General features: G+C 38.3%; 1 protein-coding gene across 1 annotated transcript in view; it reads right to left on the bottom strand.

Moving 5' to 3' along the window:
• LOC104403424 (protein EFR3 homolog A-like) overlaps positions 1 to 24,650 on the bottom strand; it is a gene marked incomplete at both ends in the record, with an annotated part of 43,488 nt that overhangs the window by 12,393 nt on the left and 6,445 nt on the right. Inside the window, 7 exon segments of the mRNA XM_010011555.1 lie at positions 882 to 996; positions 2,636 to 2,800; positions 4,835 to 4,970; positions 5,886 to 5,964; positions 10,665 to 10,802; positions 15,164 to 15,313; positions 17,948 to 18,069. Of these exon segments, the coding sequence (XP_010009857.1) occupies positions 882 to 996; positions 2,636 to 2,800; positions 4,835 to 4,970; positions 5,886 to 5,964; positions 10,665 to 10,802; positions 15,164 to 15,313; positions 17,948 to 18,069 (905 nt within the window).

Below are 24,650 nucleotides of genomic sequence, written 5' to 3'. Positions count from 1 at the left end.
GTTGTTAAGGCCAGAGCCCATTCCCCCTGGCCCTACCACTACAGTCCCTAATGAAGAGTCCCTCCCCAGCATCCTTGGAGGCCCCCTTCAGATACTGGAAGGCTGCTATGAGGTCTCCACGCAGCCTTCTCTTTTCCAGGCTGAACAGCCCCAACTTTCTCAGCCTGTCTTCATATGGGAGGTGCTCCAGCCCCCTTATCATCCTCATGGGCTCCTCTGGACTTGCTCCAACAGCTCCATGTCCTTTTTTATGTTGAGGACACCAGAACTGTAAGAAGTTATGGAATTAACCACCATTAAGTAGACAATTTCAGAAACATTTGTACAGATGTGGAGAGAAGAAATATTTTAGTGAAAGGTAAGTTCCATTCCAATCAGGTATTTTCTATCAGTTAACATGCCTGGAGGAGGCATGCTGGGGAGGGACTCTTCATTAGGGACTCTAGTGGTAGGACAAGGGGGAATGGCTTTAAACTTAAACAGGGGAACTTTAGGTTAGATATAAGGAAGAAGTTCTTTACAGTGAGGGTGGTGAGGCACTGGAATAGGTTGCCCAAGGAAGTTGTGAATGCTCCAACCCTGGAGGCGTTCAAGGCCAGGCTGGGCAACATGGTTTAGTGTGAGGTGATCCTGCTCATGGCAGGGGGTTGGAACTAGATGATCTTAAGGTCCTTTCCAACCCTAACTATTCTATGATTCTATGGAGATCAATTTTATACTGCTGACACTGTGCTTGTCTTGATTCTGCACAGTATTTAATACAACCCTGAGTGAGGGAGAATTTGCATTTCACTTTTCTTAATGGTTTCACTTTATAATTTATCAGGATTCTAAAAATCTAAACTTTTAATTAGAAATTAAAAAATACAGGATATACAAACCCCAAGTGACTGGTATCCAGTGATTGTGAAGTGGCCCCGAAAACAGGTACTTTTCCCATAATGAACATCATAATCTCTGATCTCTGGTAATCTGGGAGATTGCTTCCAAAAAATCCTAAATAAAAATGCAATATAATCATACATAAAAGACATATAGGGTCCTTCTCTTTATAAGAAAAGCCTTATAAATACAAGGAACACATTAACAAGATCAAAATGGATGAAGAATGAAACTATGGTTTATTTTAGTGGGTTTGGGTTGATGGCAAGTTGAGTATAAGCCAACAGTGTGCCGTAGCAGCCAAAAGGACCAATCATGTCCTGGGGTGCATCAAGCACAGGATCGTTAGCTGGTTGAGGGAGGTGATTGTCCCACTCCACACTGTGCTGGTGTGGCCCCACCTTGAGGACTGTATGCAGTTTTGGGCACCTCGAAATAAGAAGGACATCAAAACAGTAGAGTGGGTCCAGAGGAGGGCAACCAAGATCGTGAAAGGCCCCAGGGCAAGACACAGGAGGAGCAGCTGAGGTCACTTGTTCAGCTTGGAGAAGAGAAGGCTGAGGGGTGCCCTCATCGCAGCCTACTCCTTCCTCATGTGTCTGTGGAGGGGAGGGACTGATCTCCTTTCTCTGGTGACCAGAGACAGGAAACAAGGAATTGGGATGAAGCTGCATCAGGGGAAATTCAGATGGGACATTAGGAAAAGGTTCTTCACCAGAGGGTGTCCGGTGACTGGAACAGGCTCTGCAGGGACATGGTCACAGCACTGACCCTGTCAGAGTTCAAGGAGTGTCTGGATGACGCTCTCAGTCATATGGGTTAGTTTTAGGTAGTCCTGCGAGGAACAGGGATTTGGACTTGATGATCCTGATGGGTCCCTTCCAATTTAAGGTATTCTGTTTTATTCTATCACTATGCAGTAGTATGAATGTCACTTTGACAGAAAGCAGCTTTCCTTTAAAAGGTTGGGTTGTGGGTTTTGGGGGATTTGTTTGGGGAGTGGGAGGTTAAAGTTTTAACTTAGAGTTTTACTATAATGGTGAAAAACAATTTACTATATACTTGCTATTGGCTGTAGAAAGTTTCATGTTATAAGCAACAGTACAGATTAGTGAACAACATTGAAGTTACATTCCCCGTTGTTCTTTAAGTAAGGGAACACATATCATCAATGCACTGCAAAATATATCACTACCACCAAGAGAAAATCTGAAAAAAGGGGAGAGGCAATTTTAATGAAATCATTTACAGAAACCGTTGCTCTTATTCTCAGTATTGTGCTAAGTACTTCAGTGAAGTCGTGGTAGCACAACCAGCCATTAGGTGTCATTGTTGTCACTATGTTTAACATGGGTTTGCACAAATTTTCAAGCAACACCTACAAAAATATATTACTGTATGATTGCTTGCAATATGATTTTTATAAAAGGACTGTTAGTTCTGTACCCCTGAGACAGAATGATGTCTATATTTCAAGTGCTATATAATAATATAACCAACAAGTTTATTGTAAGTCCACAAGCATTTTTAATTTTCACTGAGCTTCTTGCCTATCTGCTCAGTCAACAATTAAAAGAACAGTTTTCAGAAGTCAAATGCATAAAGCAAGCCTCAGATTTAGAGGCAAATCCAATCAGAGGTACCATACTCACCATTATTCCTTTTTGAGTCAAGCTGGTTTAATACCATCTCATTGAGGAAGGCGCAGAAGGGGAAGAATTTTAAATGAACCCATGTTACTGTCATCACTCACCAATTGTTTGGATAATAGCATTTTGGACAATCCTTTCATCACTCTCCTTGGAGCTTGTGCTGAAAGTGGCACTTCCCGCTGAACTGCGCCTATCACCCAGCTCAAAGTCAACGCTGATTCGCAAGTGCTTCAACAAGGTGTTAAAAACCTCCAGAACTGTTGGGCCTGGAAAAACCCACACAACAATGATCGCAGCTGTCAAGGGAAAGGTGCCTTAAGAAAATGAAAATCAATTCTTTCAATCCCTTTTCAGGAGAAATCAGATTAAGCTGAAAACAACAAATGAAATTCACTGTCTGAGGGATATAGCCTGGGGTTAAGCTTTTGAAGTGTGCCTACACCTTGATATTTGAGAAATTCATTTGGAATCAGGAAATGCAATCAGGTGTATATGCATAATCCATTACTATCAAGTTGTAGTGAGTCTGGCTAGGATGGAGTTAACTTTCTTCCTCACAGCCTAAGTGGTGCTGTGCTTTGGGTTCATGACTAAAATATTGCTGACAACACACCAGTGTTTTGGCTGTTGCTGGACAGTGCTAGCAAGTGTCAAGGCTTTTTATTGTCCCCATTCTGTCCCTACAGAGTAGGCTGGGTGTGCAAGAAACTGGGAGGAGACACAGATGGGCCAGCTCACTCAAACTGACCAAGGGGCTATTCCATACCATGCAGTATGTTCAGCAGTAAGAGCTCAAGGAAAGGTAAAGGAATTGGGGGACACTTGTTCTTATGGCATTTGTCTTCCAAAGTAACCACTCTGCATGCTAAGGCCCTGCTTTCCAAGAAGCAGCTAAATATCTGCCTGTCAGTGGGAAGTACTGAATAAATTCCTTTGCTTTCTTTGTGGATGCAGTGTTTGCTTCACTCATTGAACTGTCTTTCTCTTGATCCATGAGACTTGTGACCTTCTATGTTCTCCCTGTCCTGTGGGAAGGGGGTGCAAATGACTGTAGGCTGGAGGCAGCTCACCCTGTCAGTTTTACACAGAAAATAAGAGTGGCTGCTGCAATTAAGCATCACTACTGTGTTAAACTCCTGGTACTTGCACCTGAATTTCAGTTATTTCAAAACCTGCTACTGAAATCCAGTTCTGTGTGTTGGATCAAATACTTAGCTCTTTTCATAATACAGTAAAAGACTTCACAAGTCAGAATCATGAAATTGTTTGGGTTGGAAGGAACCTTAAAGCTCCTCCAGTTCCACCCCCCTGCCATGGGCAGGGACACCTTCCACTAGAGCAGGTTGCTCCAAGCCCCTGTGTCCAACCTGGCCTTAAACACTGCCAGAGATGGGGCAGCCACAACTTCCCAGGGCAACCTGTGCCACTGCACCTCACCACCCTCACAATAATGAGTTTCTTCCTAATGTCATATCTAAACTTACCCTCTGTCAGTTTAAAGCCATTCCCCCTTACCCTATCACTACATGCCCTCGTAAAAAGTCCCTCCCCAGCTTTCCTGTAGGCCTCTTCAGGCACTGGGAGCTGCTCTAAGGTCTCCCCAGAGCCTTCTCTCTTCAGGCTGAACAAGCCCAGCTCTGTCTGCCTGTGTTCACAGAAGAGGTGTTCCAGCCCTCTGATCACACCTCTGACAGGTCTGTGCATGCAAGTGGATCTTGTATTAGGAGAAAGAACAGGCTCAGACTAATGAAGCAAAGCATTCAGCAGGAAACTAAGGAAAACAGCAGAGCACACGTGCGTACACATCGTCATAACTACTCTCAATTCAAGGAACTATGTTTCCTTACATGACAAAATTCACCCTATCAGCTGCTTCACAGTTACAAAGGTAAAGTTGCACAAAGATCATTCTACTCTTGACTCTGTTATTATCACTCATCTCTCAGCAGCTGTACCACAAAGTGACAGCACTCTTGACATTTCATAGTCACACACAGCTCTGTCCGACTTTGTGATTTCCTACCAAACAGGAGTTCCTGCCTTTCACAAGGCTGTAAAAATGCATCTACTCATTTTCCATGCAAAGGATTAAAAAACCAGTGAAACAACCAAGTAAATACATTTGAGTAGCTGTAAACCAAGTAAGAGTTCAAGCATTTTATCAGCACAAACGAATAAAAACTAATGCATACATAACCTTCTCAAAATATATGCTTTCATTCAGTCTGAGAACAAAGCAAAAATAAGCACCACCCTTCAGATACATCCTTTGACCTGATGACTAATTGAAGACAACTTACCTATTGATCCTTTGGCTGCTATTGCAACTGCTTCCAAAAGAACCTGAATAATGCCAGCACGAACTCGTGGCGAGTCTCTTTTGCGAACATCAAGGTGTCCCAGAATTTCTTGTATTACATGATGGGAATATTGTGCCTATTAACAACCAAACAAACAGAAAAAAACCCTTCATCTGTGACTTTAATAAGAATAAACTCATACACCATTCAGCCACAGTCACAACCAATGTTCCTATTCTGCAACATTCTTACTCAGAAATTTATCTGGATTTCAATCAATTCATGATTAAATATAGGTTTAAAAAACTACCATGACAGATGAAGCCATCTAGCCCAGCGTACAAAAGCTTACAGTATTAAAATATCCAGGAACATCTAACAAGAACAGAGGAGGCCTGAAGCAGTACTTCATTCAGCTAACTGCAGTCCAGGGCCTTCAGCTGCTCTTATGAAAAAGCGCCATTGACATAAACACTGAGAAAACTCAAGATTTCTTCCCCAAACCTGCAGTTTCATGACTCTATCTTTTGGGTGTCTGTGCTTGATGCAAGTCATGAATCAGACTTTGATCATGTTTGTAACAGAAAATAGAGGTTGCCCACTAGTGAAAATCAATTAGCACAGCACAGTTCCATGTGATGTTGGATTCTTGTGTTGTAACACCAGGACAGCTGTGTTGGCATGGAGGAATGACCACCTTAAGAGAGATTAATTTATCAAGCACAATGTCAGGTCAGCATGACTACGCATCTCCCTGTTCTGAGCTGGCTGAAGGACCTCCACACTACCTTTCATTAAGAATTCCTTCATATCTTTTCTTCAAGTGTGCAGTAATTGAAAGTAAATCAGACAAAATCTCATCACAAACCATGATTAGGTTATTATTTGAACAGTGTTAAGAATAAGGCTGAGTTATGGAAAGGCATCTTTTGAATTGCTTTATTTAATCTATTATCTATCACTAATTGTGGTGAGGTGAGCATTTAAACCTGTCTCGTGCTCAAAACATGTACATTAGGGAAAAAAAAAAACCCCTTGGAGAAAAACCTACCTGTATAGAATACATGATGATTTTGAAGCAGGAAACAGCAAATTCGTTGGGATCCCATAGTCTATGATGGTCTAAATGCCTGAAACCAAAAATTAAGGGACTTGAAATAACGACATTCCACATATGGAAAAAATGGCATCTTGAAATTTTCCCAAAATTCATCTCAAATGGATTATTTACTTACATAAAGCTTCAAAACAAGAACTTCAGGTAAGAAAACTACAACTTCAGAAAAGCATTTGTTTTCAAGGTTTAGGATGTGGTCACAAAATATTTCACTGTAACTGAAATTCCTGATCTTCCAGTTTTGGGAATTTAAGGAACCCAGTCATATCAAAGATAGACAGTTAAGAATATACTGTTTCCATACCAAATGTATGCATAAAAATGGCTGTGACATTATATGCTTATTTACATGAAAGAGAAACACTGAAGAAGATGGTTATAACACATTGACAAACTTCTACTCTAAATAACTAATTTGTTTTGAAGCAGGAGCTACAAAATAATTATGACTGAAAGTTACATTCAGAATAGAAACTCTAAGAATTCTTTTCATTTTCACAGTGGTTTCATGAATAATATATATGGAAACCAAAAATGAGCTACTCCGTGTGTATATACTCCTTTAACACTCTGAAGCATTTCAACACTTTCTGCAAGAATTTTCCAAACAGAATCAGAATGATAAATGCATCAGTTTCTCTTTAAATGGAATAGGAGCCACCAATGAAACACTGTCAGAGCTTCAAGCAGAGGGAAATTCTGCTTAAGCACTATGCTGAAAGCTATGAGTAGGGCAGACACAAAATCTTCCAAAAAGGAGATCTAAGGAACTAGAAAAGCATGACAAAAATTAATGCTTATTTAAATCTTGGAGTCTGAAAAAGGTAATTTTGGATGCCTTTTAATTGGTAAAATTTAGGTTAAAACCCCCCAAACACAAGTGAAAACCAAACACACCAACAAACAAAAAATAATAATCAAACTGAAACAAAACCAACCAAAACCTTTCGTACAGAAACTGAATTTGTCTTTCTAAATAGGAATCTCAGCTGCAGAATCACTACTGGTCTGCCCTTTCTCAAGAGAGCAGAACAAACATATAAAGATGCTTCAAATAACAGATTTGAAAGCATACAGGTGAAAGAAGCCTCTGAATGCAGGAGGACAGACTGGATGCTTAACTTATTTTGTTTAGAATCTGGAGGTCTCCACTACCTCACTGGCCAGCTGCTACCAGCCTAGTGACCTAGTTGAGTACACAGGTCTCCTTCAAGGTTGATTAAACCAGCTGGCATAAAGCCACCCTCCACTGTGCCCTAAATTATGCTGCAGTCCATTGTAGAGCTTAAAAATATATACAGCCATTTTGACACACTACGTATCTTTAAATAGAAATCCCTACAAGAAAGAATTCCAGGAATATTAAAGGTGCTTGTCTGCCAAGGTAACAACATATTTGCATTACTAAACATTAAGGTGGACTACCTGTCGGGGATAGCTGCCTTCCTTGTGCACATGTCAAACACACAGGTACATTTAATCCTGCCTTGGGGTAGAAAGACAAACAAAATCACCTCTTTAAATCCTTCAAGGCTTAGTGGTTCATCATGTATTTATTCATATCTTCTTTCTCCCTAATATCATTCCAGTACACTCCATCACTTCTTGTGGATGATAGCTTATTTTAGCTAACCTATTTTATTTTTGTCTCACCAAACACAAAATCATGCTCTCCACCAGCTTCCCCTGATTACAGCTGAAACTTCAGTCTTTCAGGGTGGCACATGTTCTCTGTTACCTCTTTATCTGCCCCAAAGATTCACTCAGGCTGGCTATGGTCAAGATTATTGGGCAAATTATATAACTTACGTCAAGTTTGGTTTTTTTCTTCTCCAAACAAGACACAAAGTTTTTCTTTTCCAGATACGCAAAGAATTAGCTGCATCATGTACATGAACTGATGGGGAGACAGAAGGGGGAAGATGACAGCCCAGGTTAATGTTTTGTGTAGTAGCTCAATGGGCAGCATGCTTTGTATACTGGAATTTTCCTTCTAAGAAAAGCAGTACTAAATTACTGTAGGTGATATATTTTACTCATCAGAATGCAGGCAGTGTATGCAATGTAGTTTTGCTTTTGTAAAGACAGTTAATGCTATTTTGAGCATGCTGCATTTAGTTTAGTTAAAAATCAAGTCACATCTTGCCTAATTTTCTTTTCCAATTACATTTCTTTTAACAAAAAATATCTACGTGAGACTGCAAAACATTTTATTGCTGGATTAACAAATGCCAAACTCTGCCTTCTATTAAGATCTGCTGCACATATGTAGCAAATGTGCACAATTGTGTTTCTGAAATTAAAAGGAACAGCAGAAGCAATGGTGCGCGTAACTGCTTTATAGAGTGAGAGCCACAAACAGTCTGAATTCAACTCACTTTCACACATGCAAGCAATCCTTGCAGTACAAAGTGATAAACTGATACTGGTGATTACAAAGTAGAAGTGAGGCATGCATGGAAATGTATGAAATACTCTTCTCATGCACTATGTTTGCTAGAAGAATACTAAACACCAGTCTTCTGATATTCAAAACCCTTGCACTGATGATTTGATAACTCACAAGAATGGTAAAATACAGTAAGATGAATAGGGTACAACTTGTTATACTTGGGAAGTTGTTTATACTCACTGTATCCCCCTGGATCTGCCTAATGTATTCATCATTGCAAATTCATGCTAAATAGCTTGTGACTGCTGACACAAAATACAGATTTTTTTCATCTCATATTAATATGAAAATTTTGACTTTCATTAAGCAGTTTGACAGATTGATCTGTCAGATTTCACTAAAAAATGGGAATTTGTGACTTTCCACATGTAGACACTTCTAACCATGGAGATTTTCTGCCAAAGGCAAGGAGAATTAAAGTCAATCCAAACCCATACCAGGAGACCAAGTCCAGATTTCAAATGTTTTTATTACCCTCAATCATGAAGCAGCAGTACTGTTCTCCCAGTTCTGCAAGGAAGTAATGGCACGTGGACTGATCATAGAATGGTTTGGGTTGGAAGGGATCCCAAAGTCACATTAAGGAAGCCTTCAAGTGAGGAACTGAAACTGCATCTTCATTGTTAGCACTGTAATAAGTGGCCTTATCTTTATTTCAATAGCTTTCTTAAAAACAGTGAAATTGTTGAAAACTGTTAGGAGAAACTTTCTTCTAAGCAAATATGCACAAACTAAGTCAGGTTTTTCAATTGGATAAATTTCAATGAACTCACTATCTCAAACTTCCACTCTACCAGTTCTGCTCATTCACAGTGCGAAGCTGATTATATAGAGCACGCCCTTTCTTGGTTAGGAAAACCAGCTTGGGAATTGCATATCCTGCATCTCATATTCTTCAAAAATACTAAACCTTTACAGCAGATATTTATAAAAAGATAAATTTATTTGGGAATTCTTCCTCAAACTGGAACAGAAAAATGGTAACCACAAAGATCCTATGTTCATAAAAGAAATAATACATTCTGAGTAACTGGTCATCATCTCCTGATTTCAGCTCACAAATACAGCATGCAGTTCCCTCTACTGGCAGGTATTTTGGAGAAATGCAAATTCTACATGCAGAAAGGATGAAAATCTATTAATAAAGCACTCAACGTTACAACAGTCAGACTCCTATTAGACTGGTATAATAGGTACACATGGAAAGTAATATAACAGCACAGTTCTTTGCATTTAATGCTTTTGGGTGAAAAACAAGGGGCTACAAAAGTTTTCTGTGCTCAGTACCTACCCTACCTTCTTTTTGCATTTCTGTTCTTACTTAAAAGTAGTAATTGTAACTAGTATGTAGCTAAGCAGTAAAAGGGCTTTTGGAATCTTGAAAGCCTTTCAGTGTATGAATGGAATCTTAAAGTTTTTGCCGGAAGAACTAGGCTATCTAAGAGCAGATATGCCCATAACAGGTGGGTATCTTGAAAATCTACAAGAAGGAGCAAGCTGCTCTCCTCCTCACCAGGAAAGGCCAGGGTCTGAAATCTGTATCACTGAGTTTAGAGCTTCCTGTAAAGATTTCTCTTGAGAATATGCCTACTTTGTACATGTCAGAGGTAAAAGAAGCAGATTTAAGTTATCTCAGTGCTTGTAGCTTTTTCCACATCATATTTTTTAAGGAAGCAACTGGGACAGAGAACTGAAAAACACTGGACTTGATAGTTAACACATTAGCTATAATTTGTGCTGTGTGTGTTTGTGCATAATGTCCCTACTGTGTGTACATCTGCCGTTCATGACTAAATGAGCTGTTAAAAGATATTCCTCACAGAATATCAAAACAGGTCTTGGAAGAAAACTGCAAAAAAGTAGAAATCTTAACTTTATGTATTAATCCAGGCACAGTGTTTGCTTGTGCTACATGTATTTTACTTGGCTTGTCTCTTCACTGACTGCAACAGTCATCTATGGGATGTTAATATCTTGAATTAACAGTTCCACAGCCAAAAGAAAGGCCAGCTGAGGCAACAACCCCTCCAAATCATTACATTGCACTTGTAAAGTCAGTAAAATGGAAACCACATTTCTCCATAACTATCTTCAAGTTGATAAGAAACTAAGAGTTGAGATTAAGAGAGAGGCAATTTCTTGAATAAACATGAATGGAATCCTTTAGGTTGAAAAGGATGAAGGAATTTCATGCAACATAACCAGAGGATGAAATAAAAAGAAAGTCTCAAGATAAGACCTTCTGTGAATTTTCAACTTACGCAAAAACTGGTCTGACAGCATTATTCATATTTCCATAGGTTGCTCGTCCTAGTAGCTCCCTGAAGCAGTTCTCAGCCAGCAGAGCAGGATTTTCCTCTTTCTCTCCTCCTGTAGGTGAGGATGGAGGGCCTACTCTGCTGAAGTAAGACAAGCATACATTGATTTTACTACTGTACCCACCCTTGGTTCTACAATATTCATGAGTCACGCTTTTAATCTAGGCAAAAACTGTTATCTCAAATACGCATCAAAGCAGAATTCAGAATAAAATACTTTATTCTCTTGCAGCAGGACTATAAATCATCGTCTCTCCACTCAGTAGTGATCACTGTATTGGTAAATATTTATATGGCAAAACCAATGGCTGTTAACACTGATTTAAGTTGTTACCCACTGCATTTTACAAACTATAAACCATTGCTAACGATGAAAGCTATGAAACCATGTAAAAAGTTAGGCAGAATCTTAAGTCATTTGTTCAGACTAATGATCTCATTCACCTGCCCACTACTGAATCCATACTGTGTGGGTGAGTGTTAAATAAATCTCCAATACTTCTGCAGGAACAGATGGCTTATGAGTTGAAAAATGTCTGATTGAACTGATTAGAACATTATCACCCACACAGTTACCTCTAACAAGACTTGCAGAAGTTAGTCACCTTCTAACTGTCCACAACATGACTATGGAGAGGATTGTCTGTGCACTGGCACAGGTTGCCCAGAGAAGCTGTGGCTGCCCCATTCCTGGCAGTGCTCAAGGCCAGGCTGGACACAGGGGCTTGGAGCAACCTGGTCTAGTGGAAGGTGTCCCTACCCGTGGCAGGAGGTTGGAACTGGATGATCTTTAAGGTCCTTTCCAACCCAACCCATTCCATGATTCTATGAATAAAAAACAATTAAAAAAGATGACACGATGGAAGGGAGTGGAAAAAAGCCATGAGTAAGGGAAGAATTTATTACACAGCTACTATTTCTTCAGTTGCTACAGTACCCCAACGAATGACTTCAAGTAAAATATTTTTTCTTAAGTCAGAAGGAATTAAAATCAGCATTTAAATATCAACTTCATTTCATATGGAAATTTCAACTTAGGAGTTTAATAAAACGTGCTGTGCAAAGAAAGGCTTGAATGTTTTATACTAATGATCAAATAGCAACTATTAAACTTTTGTAAGGTTCAAATACTGCCATTTTCAATTATTTCTTTTCTCTCTGTGACTGGGAATCAGGCCGACTATTTAAAATCAACGTGGCTCAAAAAGAGAGTAAAACTACTGAACTAAAGACTGAATCCAGAAAAGAGAAGTTTGAATGCCAAGTTATTTTGAACAAACTAAAACCTACCATGGCCCGAATTCTATCACTGAGTTTTGAAGCCAACAGTCTCACCTTGGAACAGCAAAGATCAGCACCCACACTGTAAACAGGAAAAGGTAGAGCCCTTCCAGAAAAGTTTCCAGTTTCCCACTTCTCATTCTTGATGCATGCAGGTCCTGGGAATGTTTTATGGCTCTTATTTTTTCTTTGGAGGGGGAGGGTTGTGGGGGTTTTGTTGGGTTTTTATTTTGTTGCTTTGGTTTTTCCTTGCCCAAATTCACTTCTTTTGTACTACACAGAGACCTGAGTTACTAGAGCAAATTAAAGGCATTTGAAATGTATTTCTAAATTAAAGCACTTCACACACCATACCATTAAACTGTGAATAATATTTCATTTAAACCGAGCAGTTGAGAGGTGGAAGACTGAAGAAGAAAGAAAACAGTTTTCCCTAAGGCACTTAAAGTACTTATCAGGAAGAACCAGCTACAGCTGGCAAGTGTTTTCTTGCACAAAACGCATTATAGAAACTTAAGTGAGGATTCATTCACTTACATTAACATTATGTATCGATGTGTTTGGAGATTTATTTTAGTCTGCAGAGATCAGAACACTAAAACTGTAAACATACTTTCAGTTCTGCAGTACAAGATTCTGCATTAAATATGTTTAGAAGCATTCACCAAGTACATCAGCTTTAGTTAATGTACGCTCCTCAGCATCCAAAACACGTAGCTTTAGAGCATTTCAACGAGTGAAATACTGAAATGCTACTAGTCAAATGAACATGTTAACATCACAGTTGTAATATCTTCTGATAGCGGAAGATCTTCTAGTGCTTCAAGACTACTGCAATCTAAAAGTTGCAATATACAAGTCCTGTTGCCTCTGGTAACATCAGTGTTTCAGAAATTACCATAACATTGCTGGCTTGTCAGATTTTAATAATAGAAAAGCCCCAGGCACCCTGTTAGACAAGTAAGGAGAAATAGATTTACAACAAATACACAATGATTAGAATTTTAAAAGGCATGACAATTTGTACATAACCCACCATGAGCACCACTACACCACAGCTTCATTCAACTGCTGTGCCCCTCAATCTCCCTATTTTTCTCTCCCTGTACTGCCTAGACTGATCCAGACAGACAGGCATCCTTCCCAGTACAGAGAAGGTACAAATAACAGCACAGGACTGTCATTCTCATTGCTGTTTTGACTCAGATTCCCAAGAGTGCATCAGCATTACAAAGGTGGGTGGGTGGAGGAAAAAAAGCAAGCAGGCTGCAGAACATACAGGGAGTCTGTCTGGAAGAATTCTGGTTAAAACACAGTAAAAATAAGTTATGTGTTAAGTGTTTGTATATGAAAACCTACAGAAGGTGGCTTCTCAGCATTGCTTGGAGTCTTATTTTGGAAGAGGTTAAAGGGAGAAATTGCAAAATCCAGTCTTCGTGAGTCTTCAGACTGCATCAGAACGTTCAAAATTGTCTCCCTTTGTAGGAATTGCCTTTTTATTTTGAACTTTTACAGCATCTACCTCTAAGTATTTCTCACTAAGACTTCCTTTAGCATTATCAGGTGGAAGGCAATGAATATAAAACTGCTTTTAACTTTCATAGTTTTAAGGAGAAGCTTTGTACAGTGTTTCAAGATTCTAAATTCAAACGAGCAACTCATTCTGTTTCACTGACTTGGCTTTTAAAGAAAGATCAGAAAACAAGGATCTGGTTTTAAAACAAAGATCTGACAAATCCAACTGCAACACTTAAATAAATAAATTACTACTATTTCTCTGCATCCAGACTTTCTGCACTACCACAAGTCCAGAGTAGTGAAACACGAATTTTTAGAATATGTTACACTTGTAATTTTTTCTGACAGTCATGTAATTAGAATGTGCATTTGGATATACAGACAAATAACAACATCCACAAATACAACTGTCTTTCTAAAATGTTGTTTAAATATTAAATTCTTAACTCCAAAAAGCGTCTCATTTGACAGGTTCTCAGAAGAATTTTGAATTAAGCTACTAAGTAAGGTTCCACGAGTAAAAATGATGCGATCTTTAAGCTAAGCTTTAACTACATATACATCAGCTTTAACCAGAAAGTGGTCATTTTCTATGGACTGAAGATGGGGGTATCTTCTGGAATTTCTGCTCTCTCAAATAGTACTTCGATTCCATCTGCCAAAACAACGTGCTTCTGACTCCTACTCTTCCAGATGCCTCTGTTTGTGCTCCACAGATATGACATCACTTACAAGATGAGAAACTCTCTGTAACATCATTTAAGGCCAGGAGATCAACAATTTATAAATACTGTTTTCAGCTTCTGTCATATGCACATCATGAGAGGCCCCTACTTGTCACTTGGAAAACCATTAGTCTTTTCTTCTGCTGAAAGTGCGTTATAGAGAAAGTTTCAAGCAGCCAGTTCAGATATTTAATTAACAGTTGTTTTTTTGACAGATTTGTTTTACTACCACCACTACTGCATTGCTCAACAAATGATAGAAATTGGTCCTGCAGTACATAGAAATTGATCTGCTTTGCGTGGTTGATCCAAATCCCATTTCAGTCAGTTTTTCCATCGGGAATTAGCTTAATTTTGCTAAATGGCCAACCTGCATGTAGAATTCCTGTAAGAACAAAGGCTAATCAGGCTCTCCTTATTCAAACAGCAGTTCCAGGAACTTTTGTCTCTCATTCAGATCACTGTTCAGATGTAAAATCCAAGCAGATATTTCTGTACGTACTGTGTGGTTCTGTGCAGTAAACAAATAAAGCGTGGACAGATAGACAACTATTGATTTTAGTTATGTCGTCTGAAAATCTGCTTTAGAGAAGAGATAGGTACTGACAGTTAGAAATATGAGAAGAAAAATAAGGCTGAAGAATGGGAAAACACACCAACCACCTAAACCCAACAAACTAAAAATGAGAAACCTGACAGATTTAGCAAGCTGAGTATCATGTGAAAGCATGAAGAGCGTGGTGGTATTAGGTGGCTGCTAAGCCTACTTACCAAGCAAGCTTTGAAGCAGCTAGGGCTGAACATGAAACAAACATTTAAGCTTCTTTGCACAGCTGAGGTTGGTTTTTGGGAAATTTCCCAGTGCTAGCAATAAAAAAAGTGCTAAAACCATGGGAGAGTGACCAGGAATAAAAATACCTGTCGATATCATCTATTTTCTGCATGTTAAACAGCAGTGAAGGTACAATCTTGTCCATGTGCTGAGGTTCCCATATAGTTGCTCGAAGTTCATCATTAACTGTTTTTCGAACCACTCCCTGAATGCCCCTGATTCCAGCAATCCGGATCCTAAGGAAGGAAAAAAAGGAATTAGTGAAAAGGAGAAACACAGCACCACCCCGTATGGCTGTTTCCCTTGTTGGCAATAGTAATTATATAGTGTGGACTTCCATTGGATTCTCACAAGCAGTAATATGGGGAAATTTGGCCAGTTCCTTAAGGTTGCCCATATTGCCTTCAAATGCCTTCAAAGCACAAACAACTAAACAGAAGATATCTGTAGAGGTAAGGATAATGCTGACACTGACCAATGAATATTCAAACTGTGAGCACCACCTCCAACAGAAGACAAGCGGGTAAAAATGTACCAACTCTACACAATTTACTACCCACCAGTTGAAATCGTGCACAATCTCAACCTATCCCAGTGCTGAAGAAAACTGGTGTGAAGTTACCACAGCACAGCTGAAGTAATATCTAGCACAGTCATGTGATCATGTCCTTAAGAGTTGTAATTAATGCTGTGGATTAATCATAGCCAAGTTTTAAAGATTTGTGCAAGATTCACAGGATAGAAAGCAAAGGATAACGCTATCAAATGGAGCCTGATGCACAAAAGGGACTGCCACTTTTATTCTAAACCCATTTGAACAAAATTAACTGAGAACTGATCAACAACAATAAAACAAAAAAATAATATAAGTCCTAAAAAAAACTCAGCCACTCAGCCTTGCTGTTAGCTATTTTTGTTATTTTGTTAAAAATAGATGGTAGCAGAATCTATGCAATGAAATGAATGGCAAAATATTAATTTGTTGAAGTGGTAATAGCAAATTAGCCATTATAATAAATGGTAAGAATAGAATTTACTTACTGAAAACTGTCTAAAATGAAGTGGAAAAAAGTAATATTGCCATACACTTGGCTAACCTGAGTAAAAAATTGATTCACAGGGGATAAAAAGGCCACACTTGTGTACTGGAGTGCCACTAGCACTAATTTCATGTTCTTATTATTGTACCGGAGGTTGAAAAAATGAGGGTTGACTTACTGAGAAAGGTGTTAGCATCAAATTTCATCACAGTGCTCTAAAGAAAGCTTAGATAGGTATTTTAAAGCAGAGATTACATTTAAATCAAGGTCATGTACGGATTTATGTCACTAGAATGAAATTCCTCCCTCTCTAAGGGTACATCAACATTGCAAATTGCAGCACAGATAAGGTGCAGGTTGACAATCTGAAGAGCAAAAGATTAGCACAGTTCTCTTACTCCTACAGCAATCACAGTTTTGAGGTGTTTTAATTTTGGGGTAACCTTATGAGTGGTAAATCATACTTGATAGATGAATGAGGGATGTACTAGTCTCTTCATTCATTCCATGTCATAGTTCATTACTAGTATTACCTCCCATGTGCAAGGGGCAGTGAAGGTGAAAGTAGTACTAAAAAGCCTGAGCTGAGCTTCATATCCTATCCTCTATGAAATGTTTCATGGTAAGTAAGTAGTTTTAACATTTCTGTTTTAATTTCACTAAGCCTAAAAAGGCAAAATCCCCAAAAGCTCATTAAAACATTGATAAAAACTGTTTGCAACCATTAGCTTCAGGTAAATATTCTGTACCTGGCAGAAGCCTAAGTTATGAGGTAGTTTTAAGTAGATACAATGGCTTCACTACTGCAACCTGCTTACTAAGTTTCCATCCCCTTTGCCCATTGGTTCCTCAATACAATTCAGGTCTTCCCCATTGTAATTCATAAGGTCAGCCTGTAAAACCATTCTCTGGAATAATCCTCCTAAAGGGCAAAGGGGTGGGGTAAAAGTACAGGAGAAGCAAACAGATTTAATCCTAGCATTTTAGAGACACAGTTTACAGCAGAACCCTACACACCGCAATAGGGCAACAAATAAGGTGGCAGCAAATTACAGCAAATAAGGAATTAATTTTTTGGCTTGTGTTTGTTGGGGTTTTGTTTTCCTCCTAAGCAACGTACACAAGTATTCTTTTTGTTTGAAACTGCAAACTTTCAGACAAATCCTTATGTGTTGCAGTGACAACAGCACATCCAAAGGGTTAAATAAGTGTAAAGCAAATGGATTTTTCGTAGTCAGCTGAACAATTTAACACATGGAAATAGAAAAGATGAGTATAATGGAGATGCAAATAATAATAATCTGAAAAGCCTTAAGTTTTCTGAGATGCTCAGGAGTTAAATACAGCTGAACATTAAGAACACATCTGCTAGGGGGAGCTGAAGTAAAACCAATCATGGAGCTTACATAAGAGTGTCCAAATTTGTAATACTAACACGTGAAGGCATTTCAGCTTCAGACGGTCTCATACTGCAGACATCTATGAGAATTCAATTTTAATGAGTAATTCTCAAATAGTAGACTCAAAATATGCTTTTGCTATTCATATGAGTAGCCCCATTAATTTCTCAAAGGAGTTACGCAACTTGCACACACTTACAGTAATAAATAGAGCCTTTCTGGAGAGAAATTATTCAGGTAAAATTCCACTTAAAGATTCCAGGTTTAGCCACCTCAGATTTGAAATATTTGGTGCTATTTAAAATGTCAGACTCTTATTTTCTTCCCTATAGAATGAAATACTCCACTAAGTGTCACAAGAAAAGCTGTATTATAGAGCATATTAATGTGTTAAGCCAGTTTTCTTTAACACATACAGAATGGCACTTACTCAGTTTGTGTTTCTGGATCATGGTCACATGAATGACACATGGCACTGAATCGAGACACAAAGAAGTCGTAGCGCCTGTGATATGAAGGTGTGTCTTCCTCAATGTTGGCAAATTTGACAAACTGGAAAAGGAAATACATTAAGAAAACTTTCAGTACCATTTTCCCAAAAAAGCATAAAGAATACTAAGCTTCATTTAAGAAGTAACATAAAACATCACATTAGGAAAGAACATAGGTCTGACAATACTTAAATATTTCACTTCAGAGAAGAAAAAGTTCGGAGAGTTTTCCTTTTAAAGCCTTTCCATGGGAACTTCATTTAGATCATTAGGAAAGGGTGCAACTGCATGAACTACAGTGAGGGTGGTGAGGCACTGGAATGGATTGCCCAAGGAAGTTGTAAATGCTCCAACCCTGGAGGTGTTCAAGGCCAGGTTGGACAGAGCCCTGGGCAACAGTTCAGTGCGAGGTGTCCCTGCTCATGGCACGGGGGTTGGAACTAGATGATCTTAAGGTCCTTTCCAACCCAAACTATTCTATGATTCTATGGAATACAACATGCTATGCAATATGGAAAGATCTAACACCTCAATAGTGACTGTCATCAATTCACTGAATCACAGAATCATTTAGGTTAGAAAAGACCCTTAGGATCATCAAGTCCAACCCAGCACTGCCAAGTCCACCACTAAACTATGTCCCCGAGTGCCACATCTATGCATCTTTTAAATACCTCCAGGGATGGTGACTGCACCACTTCCCTGGGCAGCCTGTTCCAATGCTTGAAGTAATTTTTCCTAAGATCCACTCTAAACCTGCCTTGGCATAACTTGAGGACATTTCCTTGTGTCCTATCACTTGTTACTTGGGAGAAGAGACCAATCCCCACCTCACTACAACCTCTTCTCAGGTAGTTGTAGAGAGCAGCCCAAGAAATCAAAGAGTACACTGTCATCAGCAGGTTAACTAGCAACATTCTGACTTATAGAAATTGAAGGGAAATAAACTTGGAGGCATTCTGTCAATTCCATGTATCTTTACAAGAGGAAAAAAGGTGGAGTCAGGGAATTAGAACCCAGTCAACTTTAATTCCATTCACAGAAAGACATTTAAAAGAAAAATCACAGAAAGACATTTAAAAGAAAAATCCAATTTGCAAACATCTACAAAGTAATGAAGGAGTAAGTAACAGTCAACATGGATTTGTCAAGAACAAATCATATCAACCCACTCTAAATTATTCCTATGACAGGGAGATCAATTTTGTAAATCCAGATGAAGTAGCATCTGTCATATCTTAACTTTAGTGATGCTGTGACAAAAAATACACAAAATCCTAGAAGGGAAGCTAGAAAAACAGTGTCAAAAGAGCACTCCCTTAAGACAGATGCAAAAGGGTTTGGAACAGAATACAGACACACTTGTGAATCACCAAACTACAATAATGTATTGAGTGAACTTCTGAGGGGGCCTGTCTGAACACAGCAGGATTTGAGTTACACTAGAAACTTAGATGACACAGTGGGCTCATCAAATGTGTAAAGAACACTAAGCTGGCCAGAGCTGCAGGCACACTTGATGCCTGGTTCTTGACAAATTGGAAATAGGGCCTGAAAAATCAAGAAAGCAATTTAGGAATGGCAAATGTAAAATGTCATTCTAAGACAGCTGCACAAATACAAGCCAGACACAGCTGAATGCAGAAAAGAAACGTAGGGTTATAATAAGCTGCATATTCAACAGAAGTCAATGCCATTATAATGGCATGAAAAGGAAAACAATATATGGTGATACCTCTGTATCCATGATACCTATGAAGAAATTTTTGCTATCTAATTTGCACTAATAAGCCCTTAGATGAAGTACTGCATCCAGCTGAAGCATCACAGCTGAAGATGGTGATTAACTGATGCAGTCCTTCAAGTATTCAAGGGATGAACAAAGCTTTAGATAACCACCTTTTAAAACAGACCAAAAGACATTATCTAGTCTAGAGCTGCCTAAAAGGTATTAAGTCTTATAATGTACAGAAGACAGCTTTAAAATGAAAAGAAATAGATGTTTTCTTTGTCTAATTGCTATAGAAAAAGCAATGCTATAGAAAAAGGCTTACACTGAAGCAAAGGCTACCTAAGTGAGACATTAAAAACCCCTCCTTTCTAAAGCAAGCAGACTGCCTAAAGACCTTTTGGATTCTCGATCACTGACAGAACTACAGAGGGAATTATAAAGGGACAGGAAAGGTTGAACACAGTGCTGGTTCTGCCCTGAAGCAGAGAGCTTTTCCCCAACCAGTATTCTTCCTACCAATTGCTAAGCACAGGCTGAAGCATTTCTTCGGTAGAACCTGCTTTTGTCAGCATGTTACCCACATACAACTAGACGAATCCAAACCACTTCAGCATGATCCACAGCACACTGATTTGCAGGTAGTTTTCAAGCTGAAAGTGAAAGCTTTGTATTTCAGAAAAAAACAAAATGACAAACCCCACTTTTTCTACTTTTTTTTTTTTAGTCTTTTCTGTTTTTTATGTAGAACATTTATCCCTTTCAACAGCACCATCAGCTCACCCACTGCAAGCTACAAGCACAGCTGAAAATGATACAGTTCATAAAACTAAATTCTCAGCCATCACTGAAAAGGAAGCAAAGTTGTGTAATACTAGTCCATTTTACATGTCCTTCTGTAGAGAATACCCTGTACAGGCAGGTGGTAAGTGACATACACTCAAATCCCAACTCTGTATAGGCTAGTGCCACAGTGTGAAAGACAATCAGCACACAAACAGAAACCACGCGTTGTTTTCAATACAGTGGGTTATAAAAATGATCACTGACTTTTCAAGATGTCTTACATAGAATTTCACTGGTTTGTTTCACAGAATTATCAATTACAAAACAGAAATAGATTTTCCGAAGTTTTTTGAGGACAGGAACCTAGTTAGTCCTTACAATTCAATAAAGCACAAAGTCCAGGGGTAAAAAACACACAGTTCGATATGATCTTAGTATTTTCCAGGCACTCAAGTGTTCAAGTCTACAACTGATTCACTCAACAAACTTCCATAAAAGCATGTAAAAGAATAGAAGCAAAAAGTCTAAAGAACACAGAACACTACAGGAGTGGCTGTGAGAATATTAATTCCTCCAGCATTTAATACGAGCATATTAATATTTTCCAAAATCCAAAATTATTTGATTGACAGGATCTTCCAACATGAAAACTTAATCCAACTCTAATAACTGTTTTGCTAGAAGAAAGATTTACTGTACCAAGAAATTGCTTTGTAAAGATAAATGACAATTTTAGACAAATAAAGTGGCAGGGACACTCTCGCTCTGGACGTTTCCCCTGTATCAGGATGTAACCTTGTAGCAGGGAAGCAAGCACCCAGAAGTTACACCCCTCAAAATGGCACACACAGTAAAATGTCCAGAAAGGGCAAAATTTCTTTTATTTCCCCATGTATATAACAACACAATTTCAGCCACTGAACATGAAGCATTTCTGAAGCATACTTCAGGATTAGCGTTCAGATGAGTGAACATGTAGGCCATAGGAAAGCTTAATTGTAACAACAGTTTTGAGTCGCACTGTCATTCAACACAGTGTATAATTCCATTCCATTATAGAAATTTGTAGTCTTTTCAGTACACTTTAGCCTACAATTTCTCCTTGCTAAGCAGTGGTGCTCTGAAATTGTTCTTGTTGTTCAATAAATATTTTACTCCTAAGTACCTACAATATTTTCAACCATACTTCAAGTATAAAAGTTATTCAACCTAAAAAAGAACAAAACTCTTATGAAAGTCCAAGCACTTGCCTAGAATATACTTAAAAAGCTTTTAGAGATGTAAACATGTCATTCAGTCATAGTAAATGCCGGCAATCACCCACTGGTAATTTATGGCAGTTTTACCACTACAAGCATCTTCTATATTTGTACAATACTGAAGGTACAAAAAGGAACTGACACTGGTAATATCTAATTTCCATTCATTTTGAAGCCAGTAAAATTCAACCAGTATAAAAACCATAAAAATCTATCATGAAATAAAGAAGAAACATATTATCTATTCAGAAGATGTTTGTTCCAGACTCAAGAAAGCTGGATCATAGTACCAGGAAGACAGAGATTGTGTGAGTCCTCTCAGTAAATCATGCAAGTTCTTATATCAAATTTCTAAGGACATAATTTCTTATATGTATTTCTACTGCCTTATCAGTCTTATGTAGCAAGTACAGAAGGAGAAAAATCATAACTTTAAATGGGACCTGGATGTCTTTAAAGAAGGTCAGGTTTTTGCAGCAATCCAAGAACAAACAATCAGCATGCATCATATCTGAGTCCGAGTTATGGTATTTACAGTATCTCCCTAAAAAAAAAAAACAAAAACAAACAGTAGGCTGGATCTGAGCAGTATTTTTTGTTATATTTGAGCTCCCAGTCTGTCTTCCACAGACTGCATTTTTCACAGGTTTCAGATGAGGGAAAGGGAGTGCTGATACTGAGTTACCATCTTTTATAGATCAACTACTGTATTTCATTACTAGGAAAATATCACATAGGGAGATATGATATCCTATAAACAAAAGACTTATAAACTTCACAGTACAGCATTAATAAGTGTGTGAATACACATGTGCTTCACCCAAAAAATGCAAACAAGACAAACACTTCCACTTTTCTAAACAGAAAAGTTCCAAACACCAGATTTATACAGTAACTTTACAAGTACAGTACTAAAATGATCACAAATAATCCTACGATAAGGTTGTCAGCAATAGAAAGGTCAGCTGACACTTCTCATTTTGAGTTTTATCAGAATGGGATGAATAGTTTCTATCTTACTTCATGCCACTTGGATGACAATTATCCTGAATGCCACATATGCAGTTGTGTAACAAAGCCAGTAATGGTGCCTTGCCTCACAGGGCCATATAAGTGGGGCTATGAAACTGCAAAACCAGAGAGCATGAGGTGGGGAAAGCAATACATAACTGACCCTAACAGGAATGCTTTTTTTTTGACTTATTCAACATGACTTAAATTCTAGGAGATGCAGACATAGAATTAGGAAGATTAATTTAATAACCTAGAGGATGAGAAAGAATGTTGTGTGTACTTCTGTCACTCTGTGCCTTTAACTCTTATAGAAAAAGATAAAGCAGGGATCCTAGAGATTAAATAGTTCTATTGTGTATGTAATCACCACAAGTTGAGAGAGTTGGGGTTATTCAGCCTGGAGAACAGAATGCTCTGGAAAGACCTCAGAGCAGCTTCTCGTACCTAAAAAGGGCCTTGAATAGATAGGCCTTTGAGCAACCTAGTCTAGTGGAAGGTGTCCCTGCCCATGGCAAGGGGTTGGAACTGGATGAGCTTTAGGGTCCCTTCCAACCTAAACCATTTTTTGATTCTATGAATTCTATACTGGTCATAGAATGAAAGAAACATCTTTTAACAAAGATAACTTTCCATCACATACTTCTTGATTACCATACTGCAGACAAACAAGACAAATAAATATTCTACGGGGAATATTTATTCTGACATTCCTTAATTTCACAGTCTTGACATTTTCTACTATTTTTATATATACATGTAATTCTGCCAAAACCAACTGCTTTTATAAGCCAACACTAACAAATACAGAAATCTTGTTATATCACGCACTGCTCACTTCTCTGCTCAGGATACTGCTTGCCTTCTTTTAAATAAGAAATGATGGCAACCAGCAAAACCAGTCACCTTCTCATGCACAGGAAGCTCAACACTGTCACTGACGGTACCATTATTTTACTGCTCCTAGGAAGAAACTGCCCTTCTAAAAAAAAAGCACCCTATCAACTAACGCAAGCATTTATGGTAAATCATTTTAAATGTGGTACTACTGGATTCTATATATCTGCTATTTTTCAGATGAAAAAACAGTATTTTACCATCAAAATACAAAGCACAATTCACCCCATCAGCATTCCAAATTAGCTTAAAATGATTTGTATTTAACTGAGTTTTCTCAACATAGTTTAAGATGAAAGTTTTACTAAACCATAAATTCTATTGTTATTGACCAGCTGCTCACTAAAGACATTTCCTGGACCCTCCCCCCCAAAAAAAAATTGCCATAAAATTAAAAATATTAAAAAAAATATCTCTTGTCACAAAAATTTTAACAACGAGTACAAAGATTTTGAAGCTTTTCACCCCTGGACAGGAAGAACAAGCATAATCAATTCATTCTATTCTAGTAATATAACCACTATAGAACTAAGCCACACAATTACTGGTACATGAGACAGAGATGTTTTACATAATACTCGGTTACTTAAATTCTGCAAAACAGTTAGAGAGAGAAATTTAGTATTGCCATAAGTTCCTATGTAACTTATTGCCATCAGCCTTCAGATTTTTCAATACTGAAGCTAAGGAAATCTCACTTTTCCCCACCACATTTTTTCAGTTTCCTCACCAGCATATGCTTTCCTAGCACATGGTTAATAAAAATATCTTCTAAGATAGAAAAAGCCATTTTGAACTTCATAGACACTGCCAATTTGAAATCTGGTCTACATAAAAAAAAAGTAACACTGTTCAATCTATAATAGGTTGCCAAAGGAAGTGGTAAATGCTCCATCCCTGGCAGTGTTTAAGGCCAGGGTGGACAGAGCCTTGGGCGACATAGTTTAGTGTGGGGGGGAC

Source organism: Nestor notabilis, unplaced genomic scaffold (assembly GCF_000696875.1).
Source record: "Nestor notabilis isolate BGI_N333 unplaced genomic scaffold, ASM69687v1 scaffold6793, whole genome shotgun sequence".
Lineage (NCBI taxonomy): Eukaryota > Metazoa > Chordata > Aves > Psittaciformes > Psittacidae > Nestor > Nestor notabilis.
Note: the sequence above shows the minus strand (reverse complement) of the source record. Positions and strands in the feature narration are given on the sequence as shown.